Genomic DNA, 14,307 nt, shown 5'->3' with positions numbered 1-14,307 from the left:
TCCCAGCCCGGGAAGGGCAGGGCTGCTGGGGCACTAGGAGCTGGAAGCACAGGCCCTGAAACAGACCCTGAGTGGAAGAGGTTTTATAGAACCCAGCTGGCCACAACCGCTCCCATCCTGCCCATTCATTATTTATGCGACACGGGAGCCTTTCCAGGGCCCCTCCTCTTAGCTGCCCCCCTCCCAGGGCATCGATCACCCTAATGGCAAGGCTCTGCAGTGGCAGGCCTGAGCTGGCCCCTCCCCAGACCTTCCTGTGGCTGCTAATTAGTGGGAGTCCAGAGACTGCACTTCACAAATGGGGAGCTGGGGTCCAGGGGGCCCTGCTGGGAAGTGAGAGGGGGTTAAACTTAGCATCATGCCTCCCTCATCCCAGACCCTCTCTGGCTGGCTGTTGCTGACCCAAGGCTAAGTCATGTATGTGTGTGTGTGTGTGTGTGTGTGTGTGTGTGTGTGTGCGCGCGCGCGCGCGCGTGCGCGCGCGCGCATGCGCGTGGTATGTTCTCAGAACTGTGAAAATGGACAGAGGCCTAGAGTGGGAAGGTGGAATGTTAGTTCTTTCCTGAGTCCCAGGGGAGGGGGAGTCTTTGCACAGTGGCAACTCTAGAATTCCCATAAAGGAAGGGAACAGAAGTGACAATCTCCTTGGAAGGGGGCTGGAGGACTTGACTTTGCAGGGCATGTACACTGTTCTGACTTGGACTGGATGGATTTTTGAGTGGCTGTGGGAGCTACTGGTGGAGATTCTTGGGGTGGGGGTGCTACAGCTCTCAGGCCCCCCTGCCTTCATCACTGTGTTTTTTAGCTAGGAACCTTTGCCCCAACACCTCCCAGCCCTGGAATCAACTGTAGGTGCAGGGGCCAGGTCCCTAAACTTGTGAGTAAGGGTGGTTAGGGGCCAAAACCTGGGAGTCGCAGACCCCTAGCATTTACTAGGGATGCAATCAGATAAAAATGCCTGGAAAGAGACATCTTGGATGACAAGACCTAGAAGTAATACCAAGGACAGCAGCCAGACCCAATGGAGGAGTATTGGCTGCCTGGAGCAGCTGAGGTAGAAGGGGGTGTGGGTGGGGGGGCATTCTGCTAATGGTTCTTGAATGTATAAGCAGCCTTCCCACCCCCACTTAGGTGCCTTGGTAGAGACAAGCTTGCTCCTGGTGCTTGGGAACTGCAGCTCAGACAGCACAGCCCTAGAAACCCCTCACAAGTTCTCTTCTTGCTGCCCCAGGCCTCCAATCAGGAGATCAGAGACAAGCTTAACTTTGGAGGAACTCAAGGAGCCTACATCCCCACATCCTACATTAAACCTCAGAGTGAAATCCAGCAGAATTAACAAAAGTATGTGAAACCAGGTATGTAAAATGTGAAACATTTGTTCTGTGGTCTTGTAGACACATTATCATCCAAACAGAACATCAGAACCAGCCCCTACCATGTCCCCGTGAACTGTGTTCCTGGGAACCTATGAGGAACCCCCTGTTCAGGGGCAGACTCACAGTGTGGGATGGGAAGGGGCATCTAGACACACTCCTAGTTTCCTGGCAGGATCACAGCTCCAGGGAGGGGCTGATCAGGGTCTGAGTTCAATAGTCCTTTCCATAGCAAATCTCAGAACTGAGATTGCCTTGAAGGTGAAAACTGTCCAGAAGGTGTCCCATTACTCCTGAAACCTGCATTGGGAGCTTCCTGCAAATTCAGAGCTGTGAACTCCCCCTTTCTCCAACACCTTCCAGCCTCGTTTATGAGTGGAAAGCGGCTACTGACGTCTGGGGAGTGGCCTCTGAGTTGGGACCAGGAAGCTGATGCTGAAAGACCCAGGCTGCTCTGACCTTCCCAACCACCCCTTCCAACTTCCAAGGGATCAATCCTTCCGCCAAGACCAATCCATCCCTTTCCCCACTTTCCTCAGTCTCTGCCTCATCTCCCTTGATAGATATACATTTCACAGGACAGTGGGAGGGGTTCCCAACATCACCCCTCCAGGGGTGGGCACAGACCCTTCCAGGCCCTCTTCCCTCTCCTTGCCAGTGACTTTCAGAAGCTCCCTCAGTGTATGTACCAGTTGGGGGTAGGCAGAAGTGGGGGGTGGGAGGTAGGACTCCCATGTCCCACCTTAAGCCCACTTCTAGAAGCATGGGCAGGGGGTTGTGAAGATGATGGAATTGGAAGGGGGTGGGGGTGCGGCAGTGTCCCAGGAGGTTTTCTTTAGCTGGAGACAGGGCTTCTTCCCCCGCAGCAGAGTACAGCCCAACCTGACCCAACTGGGCTCCTACCATGGCCTCAATCTCTTCAGCCCACACCCACTCTCCCCAACCCGACTTAGATCCATTCCCCAGAGAACTCAGCGGTCCCACCCCAGCTGGACCAGCCTCGGGCAGAGATGACCCAGACCAGGCAGGGATCCACATCTCTCAGGAAGGGCCAGGATAGAGTGAAATGGCGCGCGGTCAAGGTCACAAGGGAAGGCAGAGGTAGGACGGTAACGAAGGGTTTGGTAGGGGGTCCTTAGGCCCTGGCTCCCTCCCCAGGCGGTCCTCACCGGCCGCGAGAGGAGCACTCACCGCCGGGACCACTTGGCCGACGGCCTCCCGAAGGGCCGCTTCCACAGCACCCCGTACAGCTGCACTTTGGTGCTGATGTCCAGCGCGTCCGAGTCAGCCTGCTCCAGAGACGGCGAGGGCGACACCGAGTTGGACTTGGACGTGAACATCCTGCCTCAGCGGGGCCGCCCCGGCCGGTCCCACCCGCTCCCTGGGGCCGGCACCGACGCGGGGCTCCGGGCGAGGGCGGGCGCGGCGGCAAGATGCGGGGAGGCAGCGTCGGCGGGCGCCTCCGGGCGCCGTCGGGGCGCGTCCCAGCCGGCGGAGATGCGGGGCGGCCCGGGCCGGAAGCTGCCGCATTAAAGCGCGCAGGGCCCGGAGAGCCGCGGCGCGGGGCTCGGGGCTGCGGCGGGCCAGGCGGGAACACCGCGGGGAGGGCGGCTCAGCTTCCAGCCGGCAGCATCGCCCCCCCTCCCTGCGACAGCCCCAATTCTGGGGGCCCCGATTGGCTGGGAGGGGTAGGTGAGCTGGCTGGAGGCCGGCCGCGAGCGCCAATCAGTGCGGGCGCCGGCGGGAGGGCCGGGCTCCGTGCGTCCGGAAGGTCCCGGCGGGTCGCCTGGCTCGGGGACGCGGCCCCAGCCCTTCCCCACCCCACCCCCGAGTGCCCTTTTCTCCCTCGGGCTCCCTCTAGCTTGCAGCGCCCACAGCGAAACCGGGAACACGTCTGCTTTGTGACGGGCTTGGAGTCACTCCTGCAGATCCCTGCTCGCTCTGGGTGGGGGAGAGCAGCCGACCGGGCTTGGAATCCCACCTCAGTCCTTACAAGGCTCCGTGAAGCTGCGGTGAGCCTCAGTTTTCTCTCCGGTAGAGCGGAGACACCTGTACCTCCTTGGGCAGGGTAAGACTTCAGCCAGTGCCCGAGCGCCCGCCCCGAGAGGATGCTCCATCCGGGCTGGCAGCCCCTCCCCGCCGGCTCGGCTGGGTCTCACTTTGTACCACAGCTGCCGCGCCCGGATCAGATTTCTCTTCCCAGAACTTGGCTACCTGCGTCGGCATTTGGCACTTAGTGCCAATCCCGATCGGTCAGTGCCGCTGGTGTCCGTGATTTATCTGCACGCTTGGCCCGTGCTCCCTGGGGCCTGGCGATTCATTCACTTCCGCTCCTCTCGGCGGCTCTAGGTGACCATTCACTTTTTCAGGCGGGTGCAGACGTCTGTCCATCCCCTGGGGACCGTCCGCGGAGAGGCTCAGCAGCGTGGCGGGCCGGCACTACTCCAAAGGCAGGGAAGTGAGTCTGCGCAGAGAGGCCGCCGGCTGGACCACGCTGCAGTCCCCCTTCGCCTGGCCAGGCAGTCGCGGGCCACCTCTGGGCAGTCAGGATTCTTCTGCGCCCTTGGGAAAACCGCTACCCACCCACCCCCACCCCGCCAGGGACTCTGATGCCTCACTTGTAAGATAAAGAAGTCAAATTGGAACAGAAGTTTGCAAATAGCCTGAGTCCCAAATCACTTTATAAACTTTATTAATTTGCCCAAGTAGAAGTAAAAAATTAAGGTATAATTAAAATATGACAAAATCCACAGATCTTAAGTATTTATTTGATGAAGTTTATTTGATGAATGTGTACACCTAGTCACCACCACCCAAAGCAAGATGCAGAACATTTCCATCACCCCAGAACGTTCCCTCATGTTCCTGCCTAGTCAACTTCCCAACCTCACTCCCTCCCAGGCAAGCCACTTTCTGACTCTTATTGACATTTGCACATCTTTTTAAAAGTTTTAAATTTTGATGCCTAAAATGGCACTCTCTACAGAGCAACCATTCCCTGTTGTCCTTTGCTTCCCCTGCTTCACTCATTACTACCTGCCTGGCTTGTCCTTGCAGCCACTGGAATTTGTGATCCTCACTAGAAGCTCCTCCAAGGCCTTCCCAGGTCTAACATGTTGAGTCTAGTTAAGAAGGGGCTTGGGACTTCCCTGGTGGCCCAGTGGTGAAGAATCCGCCTGCCAGTGCAGGCGACATGGGTTCCATCCCCGGTCCGGGAAGATCCCATATGCCTCAGAGCAACGAAGCCCGTGCACCACGGCTACTGAGCCTGCACTCTAGAGCTGGAGAGCCACAACTACTGATGCCCAGGAGAGTAGAGCCCATACTCTGCAACAAGAGAAGCCACCTCAATAAGAAGCCCCCACTTGCTGCAACTAGAGAAAGTCTGAGCACAGCAATGAAGACCCAACAGAGCAAATAAATAAATAAGTAAAATTTATTTAAAAAGAAAAAAAAGATGGGGCTTAATAAAGGGCTTCCACACCCTGGTACCCATCCTCTAACCAAGTCTTGGGTTCCCAAGCCCAGGCAGCATCCCCTTGTTTCTCACTGTCCAAAGTGGCCCATCTGAATTCCCTTGTGCCCCTCATGGCTCATGCTTCCCTGCAGAACATCTCAGGCACAGCTTTAACACAGGGTCCAGGGCCTGGGTCCACCAGGTGGGAAGAGACAGGGCAAGGAAGATGATGAAAGCCTGTGGAGAGTGAACAAAGTAGACATTTTACACTTTGGGGGGTTATTTCTGACACATTTTTAAAAAAGATTTATCTATTTATCTACCTATTTATTTATTTATTTATTTATGGCTGTGTTGGGTCTTCGTTGCTGCACGTGGGCTTTCTCTAGTTGTGGTGAGTGGGGGCTACTCTTTGTTATGCTGCACGGGCTTCTCAGTGCGGTGGCTTCTCTTGTTGTGGAGCACGGGCTCTAGGTGTTCGGGCTTCAGTAGATGTGGTGCCTGGGCTCAGTAGTTGTGGTGCATGGGCTTAGTTGCTCCGAGGCCTGTGGGATTTTCCCGAATCAGGGCTCGAACCTGTGTCCCCTGCATTGGCAGGCAGATTCTTAACCACAGTGTCACCAGGGAAGTCCCCTGACACATGTTTGAATGCCTGGAAAATTTCCCATTTTAGGAGTTTTGTTTTTTTCCAGATGAAAGCTAGGAAACTTGGGTTACAAGCTTGCAGAGTGGAGTTGCTTGTTGGGGCACCAGGACGGGACTCTGAGTTGCAGGTGACAAACATGAGGAAAGAGCATTCACAGCCGCCAGCATCTCAAGGGCTAAGTACTGAAAGCACCTGGCTTGCTTTGGGGGTCAGCTGTGGCTGCACGCTTGCGTTCCCAATGCAGCTAGCAGCATGATTGGCCTCGGGGGTGGTCACAGGCAGGTGGGCTCCTGGCATCACACACAGCAGCGTCAACAGCCTCCCCATCAGGCTTCTTCTTCCGCCTGGTTCTGGATAGCATTCCTGGACCGTCACCTCAGGTCAGCCCTGGTTCTCTAGAGCTGCCATTGTCCTTTTAATAAATTAATTCCTTTTCTGCTTAATCAGGTCAGTACCAGCTTTAGCTGCTTGTGATGAACGACTGGTGATGAGCTCGTGAGCCATAGGTGGGAGAGAGGCAGAAAGCCTGGAATCATCTTTAAGGAAGTCCTTCCCAAGGAGAAGGGCTAAGTGAGACCAGATGGTCCCTGGGAAAGAACCATCTTCATTCTCTTTCTTCCGTGGAAGAAATAGAGCACAAGTTTCTTCAGTGGCAAAAGGAAAGCAATCTTTGCCCATTCCCGTTGCAGACAGGACATCTGAACAGACCTTAGCTAATGATAGTTAAGGAGGGGTGGAAAGACTGCCCTGAAACAAATAGCATGAGTTTGATGGTCCACTAGGTACTTCAGTGGCTTCTGCTCCCCCCAACTAACAAGCCCAGATCACACCAAGTCAGCCTTGGGAGAAGCCGTTTCTGCTTCCATTGTGTTCTCTGCTGCAGCTGATGGGAGTGCTGGATGCCTGGTAGATAGTTCTGTGGAAGACAAAACAAGCTGGGTGCCAATCCACTGCCCCAGCCCTGTGGGCCAGGGCTGCCCAATCTTAGCAGGAAGTAAGTCAGGGTGGAAACTCAGGGTCCTAGTGCTCTACAGGCTCAAACACAGAGCTGATGTTCTGAATATATGATTTATATCTTATCTATTTCATTTCAATTTTGAAACAGCCCCAGCGAGGTGTGTGTTACTTTTAATTTTCCAAATGAGAAAAATGAAGTTCAAAAAAGTTGCATACCTAAGGTCACCCAGCTAGTCATTTCCTGGAACATGATAGACCCTCAAATATGTGTTGAATGAGGAAAAGTCTCAGGATGGAGATACTTAATTTCGTTTGAATCCTAAGCCTATACCTGTCATACTGCTGCACACTGCCGAGTGAAGTACAGTCTGGGAAAATGCTGGACTTTTCTTTGTCTTTCTCCTTTCTTTTTCTAGTAATTTCTCTCACTTGCTAACTCACCTAAGGCTCCAAGTTCCTGCAGAACTGAAGATAAAACTCCACTCGCACTATAAAGTTCCAGCATCTCAGCTGTGTTCAGTGATAGACTCCTAATAATGAACCCACATTTTCTTTTTCTTATAACTTTTATTTTTTGCCAGCTTTTCTGAGATATGATTGACAAATAAAAATTGTATATATTTAGTATATAATATGATTTTTTAAAGATGTACAGTATGATGGTTTAATATACATATGTATTGGGAAAGGCTTACCACACTCAAGTTAGCTAATACATCCATCACCTCACATAGTTACTGTTTTTTCTATGTGTGTGGTGAGAACACTTAAGAGCTATTCTGTTGGAAACAGACTCACAGACATAGAGAACAGACTTGTGGTTGCCAAGGGGGGTGAGAGAGGGATGGATTGAGAGTTTGGGATTAGCAGATGCAAACTATTATACATAGAATGGATAGGGACTTCCCTGGTTGCACAGTGGTTAGGAGGGACACGGCTTTGATCCTTGGTCTGGAAAGATCCCACATGCCGCTGTGCAACTAAACCCATACGCCACAGCTACTGAGCCTACGCTCTAGAGCCTGCGAGTCATAGCTACTGAGCCCGTGTGCCACAACTACTGAAGCCTGAGCACCTAGAGCCTGTGCTCTGCAACAAGAGAAGCCACTGCAATGAGAAGTCTGTGCACCGCAATGAAGAGTTAGCCCCTGCTTGCCACTAGAGAAAGCCCGCATGCAGCAATGAAGACATAACGCAGGCAAAAATAAATAAATAAGAAAATTAAATAACCAAATTATTTTAAAAAAATAGAATGGATAAACAAGGTCCTACTGTATAGCACAGGGAACTATATTCAATATCCTGTGATAAACCATAATGGAAAAGAATATGATAAAGAATGTATATATATGTATAACCGAATCACTTTGCTGTACAGCAGAAATGAACACAACATTGTAAATCAACTATACTTCAATACAATAAATTTTTTTAAAAAAAGATCTACTCTGTTGGCAAATTTCAAGTATACAATACAGTATTACTAAGTGTACATTAGATCTCCAGGACTTATTCATTTTACAACTGAAAGTTTCTACCCTTTGACGAACATCTCCCCATTTCTCCCACCTCCCAGCCCCTAGCAACCATTGTTCTACTCTCTGGTTCTGTGAATTTGACTTTTTTAGATTCCACAAATAAGTGAAATCATACAGCATTTGCCTTTCTGTGTCTGACTTATTTCACTTAGCATAATGTCCTCCAGATTCATCCACACTGTTGCAAACGGCAGAATTTCCTTCTTTTTTATGGTAAAATAATATTCCAGTGAGGGGTGTGTGTGTGTGTGTGTGTGTGTGTGTGTGTGTGTGTGTGTGTGTGAGAGAGAGAGAGAGAAACCTTTTTTTCCATCAGCCATCAACAGACACTTTCGGTTGTTTCCATTTCTTGCCTATTGTGAATAACACTGCAATGAACATGGGACTGCAGATAGCTCTTTAACATGCTGATTTCCTTTCCTTTGGACATATATCCCAGAAGTGGAATTGCTGGATCATATAGTAGTTCTATTTTTAATTTTCTGAAGAACTTCTGTACTGTTTTCTGTAGTGACTATACCAATTTACATTCCCACCAACAGTGCACAAGAGTTCCCTTTTCTCTACATCCTCACCAATACTTATCTCTTGTCTTAATGAAAATAGCCATCCTAACAGGTGTGAGGTGCTATGGTATTGTGGTTTTGATTTGCATTTCCCTGATGATTAGTGATGCTGAACACCTTTTCATGTACCTGTTGGCCATTTGTATTTCTTCTTTGGAAACATGTCTATTCAGGTCCCTTGCCCATTTTTTAATCAGGTTGCTTTTTTGCTATGGAGTTGTATGAGTTCTTTACATATTTTGGATGTTAACCCTTTATCAGATAAATGGTTTGTAAATATTTTCTCCCATTCCATAGATTTTTTTCTCATATCGTTGATTGTTTGCTTTACTGTGAAAAAGAACATACATTTTCATAATGTTGCTTTTATCCATAGTCTGCCGGCTCATGTGATGGTCACCATTGTTCCATGAAACAGGTATTAGCATGGCTGTGGTACGTGATCAGCCCATGGTAGTTAAATGTGTGAGCACTGGCAGGGCTCCAGCTCTCTGATCTTACACTTCAGCCAGAGTGAGCCAGACACAGGGTCTTACTTAACCCACTCCAGCCAGGGATGGGCAGGAGGACATTCTCAGACAGGAAACAGTAACAAGGGTCTCCCTGGAGTCATCCTGATTGGGCCTCAAAAGCTCCCAGCATCCTGGACAAAAGTGGCTCTTCCCATAGTGCCATCTCCTCGGCCGCCAGCCCTCTCTGTCCCTGACCCCACCCTCAGGCAGGCAGGCCAGGATGGAGCCAAGTGAAGGGCCCAAGAGCGCTCCTACTCCAGGTTCCCTGAGCTGTCCTGATGCCAGTGTGGGTCTGATGGCTGGGCCCAGCACAAGTATCCCTATAGGGCCAAGAAGCAGAAGAAACAGAAAAGATCTGGGGTCCAGGCCAGGCCCTGCTATAGTATCAAATCTCTTCCATAGAGGTTCTTTTCCTCCTCCAACCCTAATTTCATCATTCAGGCTCCTGCCCTGGATTCCGCAGGGTATGGAACCAGTTCAGAAGAAACTTTGCTCTCCTCTCGGTTCCTGTGGACCTTTGCCCATCCTTCCATCCTAGCACATGTCTGTCTGCCTTGTTTGGAGTTTTTCTCTCTGTGCTTATGTCCCTTCCAGACTGTGAGCTTCTTGAAGACAGAGTCCAGGGCTTGCTGTAGGCTCTCAGCAAATGCTTACTGAACTGATTTTGCCTTCACTGGGCCCTCGTTCAGGCAACGCCATTTCTTGTTTTGATTTGCCAACCGAGTGGCAAATCAAAACAAGACTTCTCAGGTCCACAGCCGTCCCTCGTCTACAAAACACAGTCTGTGGGGCAGCTGAGAATGGCCGTGAAAGCAATCTTTAGATGGCAGGCTTGTCGCCTGCTTTTAGCGACAAGGTGGGTTTAATTCCAGGTTCTGCCGTTAGCTGTGTGAACTGAGGACAGCCATTGGACTTCTCTCGGCCTCCTAACTTGCTTCACGTAGTCAGTCCTCTTCTACTTGGACTATGCAATAGGCTTTTCAAATGGCTCCCCTCCTCCAGCAGGAGCCCCCAGTAACCTCTGCTTCCCACCATCACTCACGTTCTCAAGACTCAGAGGTGATCGTCCGAGCCTCCTGATTAAAAGCCTTCGAAGGGTCTCCATTCCTTCAGCTCCAGCTCCCAGTTCCTGACCTTTGACTTAACACCCTCCTCAGTCGGGTCCTGACCTATGGTCGAGGCTCACCCCGTCACCTTATCCCGCATTCTCTGCCCTGGCCACACTGCTTCCAATAGTTTAAGGAGCCACCACGCTCTTCCACATCTTCTTCTTCTTTTTTAAAAAAATGATTAATTAATTAATTAATTTTTATTTATTGGCTGTGTTGAGTCTTCATAGCTGCAAGTGGGCTTTCTCTAGTTGTGGAGAGCAGGGTGAGCAGGCTTCTCATTGCCGTGGCTTCTCTTGTTGCAGAGCACGGGCTCTAGGCATGTGGGCTAAGTAGTTGGGGCACACGGGCTTAGTTGCTCTGCGGCATGTGGGATCTTCCTGGAGTAGGGCTTGAACCGGTGTCCCCTGCATTGGCAGGCGGATTCTTAACCACTGTGCCATCAGGGAAGTCCCCACATCTTCTTTTCACTTGCTCTTCTCTCGACCTAGAATGCTTTTTATATCTTCCATGAATCCTACTTCAAGATTCAGCTCAAATGACTTTTCTGAAGCCCTTCCTGATGCCACCCCTTCTGAGGATTAAAACACTTACCTCTTTCTATCAAATTGTATTGCATTTTGACTGCATTTCCTATGACCAGGGGTAGGTCTCAGACTCCCGTACTAGCGGCTGGGCTTGGCTGCCTGCAGGGGAACCCGGGAGGGAGGGAGGGGCTGTGGAGTAAAGGGCACCATATATAAGATCAAAGCCAGCGGCGGATGGACAAAGGGAATGGGGGAAGCCAAAGGAGAGCGTGTGTAGGCACAGACCCACTGCCCTGTCCCCGGGCAGACCCCCATTCTATAGGCTGGGAGTCCCTAGCTCTAAACTTGGCAGTTCTGTTCTCGTCATCAGGGTCAGCCTCTTGGTAGGCTTCTGCCCTCTCTGCCCAACAACTTCTCACACTCAAGGTTGCCAATGTGATGTATTTTGGTGAGTGGCCAAGGACCTCCTGCTGCCAGCCTTTTTACCATACTGATGCGCGTTCTTGGCACCCAAGGGCATCGCTGAGGACAGCACACTGCTCAGAAACACCGAAGGTACTCAGGGCTCCCCCTCGTGGGTGATGTGTGAATTCAAGTGTATATATTAATTTGGTTTCTAAGAGCAAGTATAATATTTCACTTGGACGGGGGATGTGTTCAATCTGGCCAAAAGCCCATAGCCATTTGTTGTCACAATCTCACACACTCTCCCAGAATGTCTGAGGGAGAGCCAGGGTGCTGCTTCCTCCTCTAGAACTGAGTTAGCAGTTCATGGGACAAGGTGCCAGGGGCTTGGGTACCAGTGGTAGCTCCACCTTTACTCAATGAAAAGACCTTGGACGAGTTACTTTGAAATGCTTGTGCCTTCATGTATCAAAAGTGGCCCTTCCAACTCTCAGCATCACGTTATCCTTGGATTGTTTCTTCTAGGTCCAAGAGCATGTTCTTTTCTGATTTCTCAAAGCGTCGAGCAGAACAAAGGCAGACAGGAGAATGTAACACAGGTTCCCTTCACATTCCTGGCCCCACCCCACCATCAGACACATTCACACAGGGGCTGGAGGGGTGGAGGAAACAAGAGGTGGAGAGTGGAGGCTCTGGGGAGACAGGGGTAACAGAGGAAGATGATGGGCAGAACACTTTCTGATCCAGGGCAAATCCCCTTAAGTAAACCAGAGAGTCGGGGAAGGAGAGCTGAAGGGCAGAAGGAAGATTGGCACCTCTCCCAGGCTGGGTCAGGTCCTCTGAATATAACTGACACCCATGTTCAGAAGTGGAATGAGGGCCGAGGGGCTGGAGGAAGTAGGGAAGACAGGCCCCAGCCAGGAAGTGGAGAAGACAGGCAGGGATGAAGGAGGGAAAAAGGCACCAAGCCCCGCCTTAAGGTGCCAGGGGAGCCACTGGAGTGCAAGGATCTGGACACTGCACTTCCATCTCCACAAGTCATCGTGTGGGGACAGGAACTCAGAGGCCAGCCAGGACTGCACCTGGGAGGGGCCCCGGTGGCAACTGAGGCAGAAAGTACAGAGATCCTGGCTCAGCCCAATTATCTGTAAGATTTTATTTTATTTTTGAATGTTTTGGCCATGCCCATGGCATGTGGGATCCTAGTTCCCTGACCAGGGATAGAACCCTCCACCCCCTGTATTTGAAGTGCAGAGTCTTAAACCACTGGAGCACCAGGGAAGTCCCTATCTGTAGGATTTTAAATGTGGAAGTCTGGAAGGCATCTAGGGGGCCAGCATGTCTTGCACACCAGCTCTCGCCCCTGCTGTCCCCCAGCCGTGGCCCCTTGTTGGCAGAGTCCATCTTCTTGTGCCACCAAGCCCCTGCCCTCGTGGGTCCTCCCTTCCCCACCTTCACTAGCTCATTCTGCTCAGCCTTTGAGGTCAGCGCAGGTGTCATCTCCCTTTGATGTTCTCCCTGAAGCCCACCCCGGGTCCCTGGTCCCTGCGTGTTCTCTGAGCACCCAGCATTGCCTTGCTTCCAGCATTGCCGACTGTTTTCTTGTTTGAATCCCTCACTGAACTAGCTGCGAGCTCTTTAAGGACTGGAACTGACCCTTACCCCCTTCTGTACACTCAGCTCTGAGGAGCGCCTGGTCCACAGGAAGGGCTGTTAACCCTGCTGAGTGAGGAGGTGGTCAGTGGAGGGGAGATGGGGGCTCGGTCTTCGGTCTTCTTCTGGTTCCACCCTCCGGAGAGTATGGTATCTACACCCTCCTGCACCTGACGGCCCTTGAAGTATCTGGTGATGGTTATCAAATTCTGCCCCCAAGAGGATTCCAGACGTACGCAAACCACCTAGTCCCTTCCACACCGTCTCCAAGGCCCTGGCCTCACATCCCCTCTCCACTGGGCTCCCTCCTCCGACAGCTCTAGACTTTGTTAGGATCCCTCTGTGAATGAGGCAACCAGCGTGCGACACATGCTTTCACTCAGGTCTGTATCCAAAATGTATAGAACTGAGCAATGGCTATCATTGCAACAGAAATCACAGCTATGCCAGAAATGGGATACAGGTTTTCCGATCCCTACATCAGTCACATAGCACCTTACTGATGCTAGTTGGTACCGGATCAGTAACCTGAAGCCGGTTAATTTCCCACCCGTAGGCTCAGCCTTATGCCCTGACTCCTCACCCCTTTGCTAACTCCCAAGCAGCCCTCGCCTCAGTGCGAGACTACGGCGGAGCTACCGTAAGGCCAGCAGCTGGGTCTGCCAGGAATCAGGGCAGCAGCTGGTGCGGGAAAGGAGGGGAGAGCACAGATGAGGAAAAAAGTGCCCCCTCAGGGCAGACCAATTCATTTAACGACATATATTTCTTGAGAACCTAGCTTCCTGGAGTTTATATTTTAGCAGGGACAGAGTAAAGACAATATTACAAAGCAGATTAAAAGGTGATCAATGCTACAGAAACAGAACAGGGTAAGGAACACTGGGGCAGGGGTGAGCAGATTACAATTTTAAATACGGTGGTCACAGGAGGCCTCATTGAAGGAGACTCTGGATCAAGACCTGGGGGAGGAGCTCCTGGAGGGAGTTGGAGGAGGGGCGTTCTTGACATGGGGCAACCAGAGTGGGACACAAAGCTGGCTTATTTCCTACGTCATAAAAACTACACTGCGGGATGCTGCTCTAGCTTGTAAGAATTAGAAATTAAACTGAGTAAGGATTGTTGGCTATTTTGGCTAAACCTGTATATAGATACACACATATAAATATGTATGTATATACATATATATAGAGAGAGATATTTTGATCTCAGGGCAGTAGGATGAAAGGGCTGTTACTTAACGCTGGCTTCCGAAGATTTCACAACCCATTGCTTAAGGCAAAGGAGGGGTGAGGCACTTCACCCGAAGACTTCCATAAGAGATGACAGGAATCACAAACACCATGTCCTTTTGGCCTGTTTTCTTATTTACGAGGAGAGGTTTTCAGGAAACATGTACCACTCTGGGCACAATCTTTGTAACTAGCTGTAGCATGTGATACATACAGAAAGTCAGCACGAAGTGGACCAGTAATAATGAAATCTAATGGATAAACATATAAGCTACACACTTAAATGATGCGTTGCTCTATATAGCACTTATCAGTATACGAGTTAAAAAATGAGC

At 51.0% G+C, this 14,307-nt stretch overlaps 2 protein-coding genes across 2 annotated transcripts in view; both read right to left on the bottom strand.

Annotated features, from left to right (window-relative positions):
- PLEKHD1 (pleckstrin homology and coiled-coil domain containing D1) overlaps nucleotides 1–2,713 on the bottom strand; it is a 30,837-nt gene extending 28,124 nt beyond the window's left edge. Inside the window, exon 1 of the mRNA XM_057732419.1 lies at nucleotides 2,565–2,713. Coding sequence (XP_057588402.1) covers nucleotides 2,565–2,713 — 149 coding nt within the window. The remainder of the gene's footprint in view (nucleotides 1–2,564) is intronic.
- Nucleotides 2,714–4,921: 2,208 nt separating this feature from the next.
- Nucleotides 4,922–14,307, bottom strand: part of SLC39A9 (solute carrier family 39 member 9) — a 53,213-nt gene continuing 43,827 nt past the window's right edge. Inside the window, exon 7 of the mRNA XM_057732403.1 lies at nucleotides 4,922–5,067. Coding sequence (XP_057588386.1) covers nucleotides 4,960–5,067 — 108 coding nt within the window. The 3' untranslated portion in view covers nucleotides 4,922–4,959. The remainder of the gene's footprint in view (nucleotides 5,068–14,307) is intronic.

Source organism: Hippopotamus amphibius, chromosome 4 (assembly GCF_030028045.1).
Source record: "Hippopotamus amphibius kiboko isolate mHipAmp2 chromosome 4, mHipAmp2.hap2, whole genome shotgun sequence".
Taxonomy (NCBI): Eukaryota; Metazoa; Chordata; class Mammalia; order Artiodactyla; family Hippopotamidae; genus Hippopotamus; species Hippopotamus amphibius.
The sequence above is the reverse complement of the archived record's forward strand: the minus strand, read 5'-3'. Positions and strand labels throughout refer to the sequence as shown.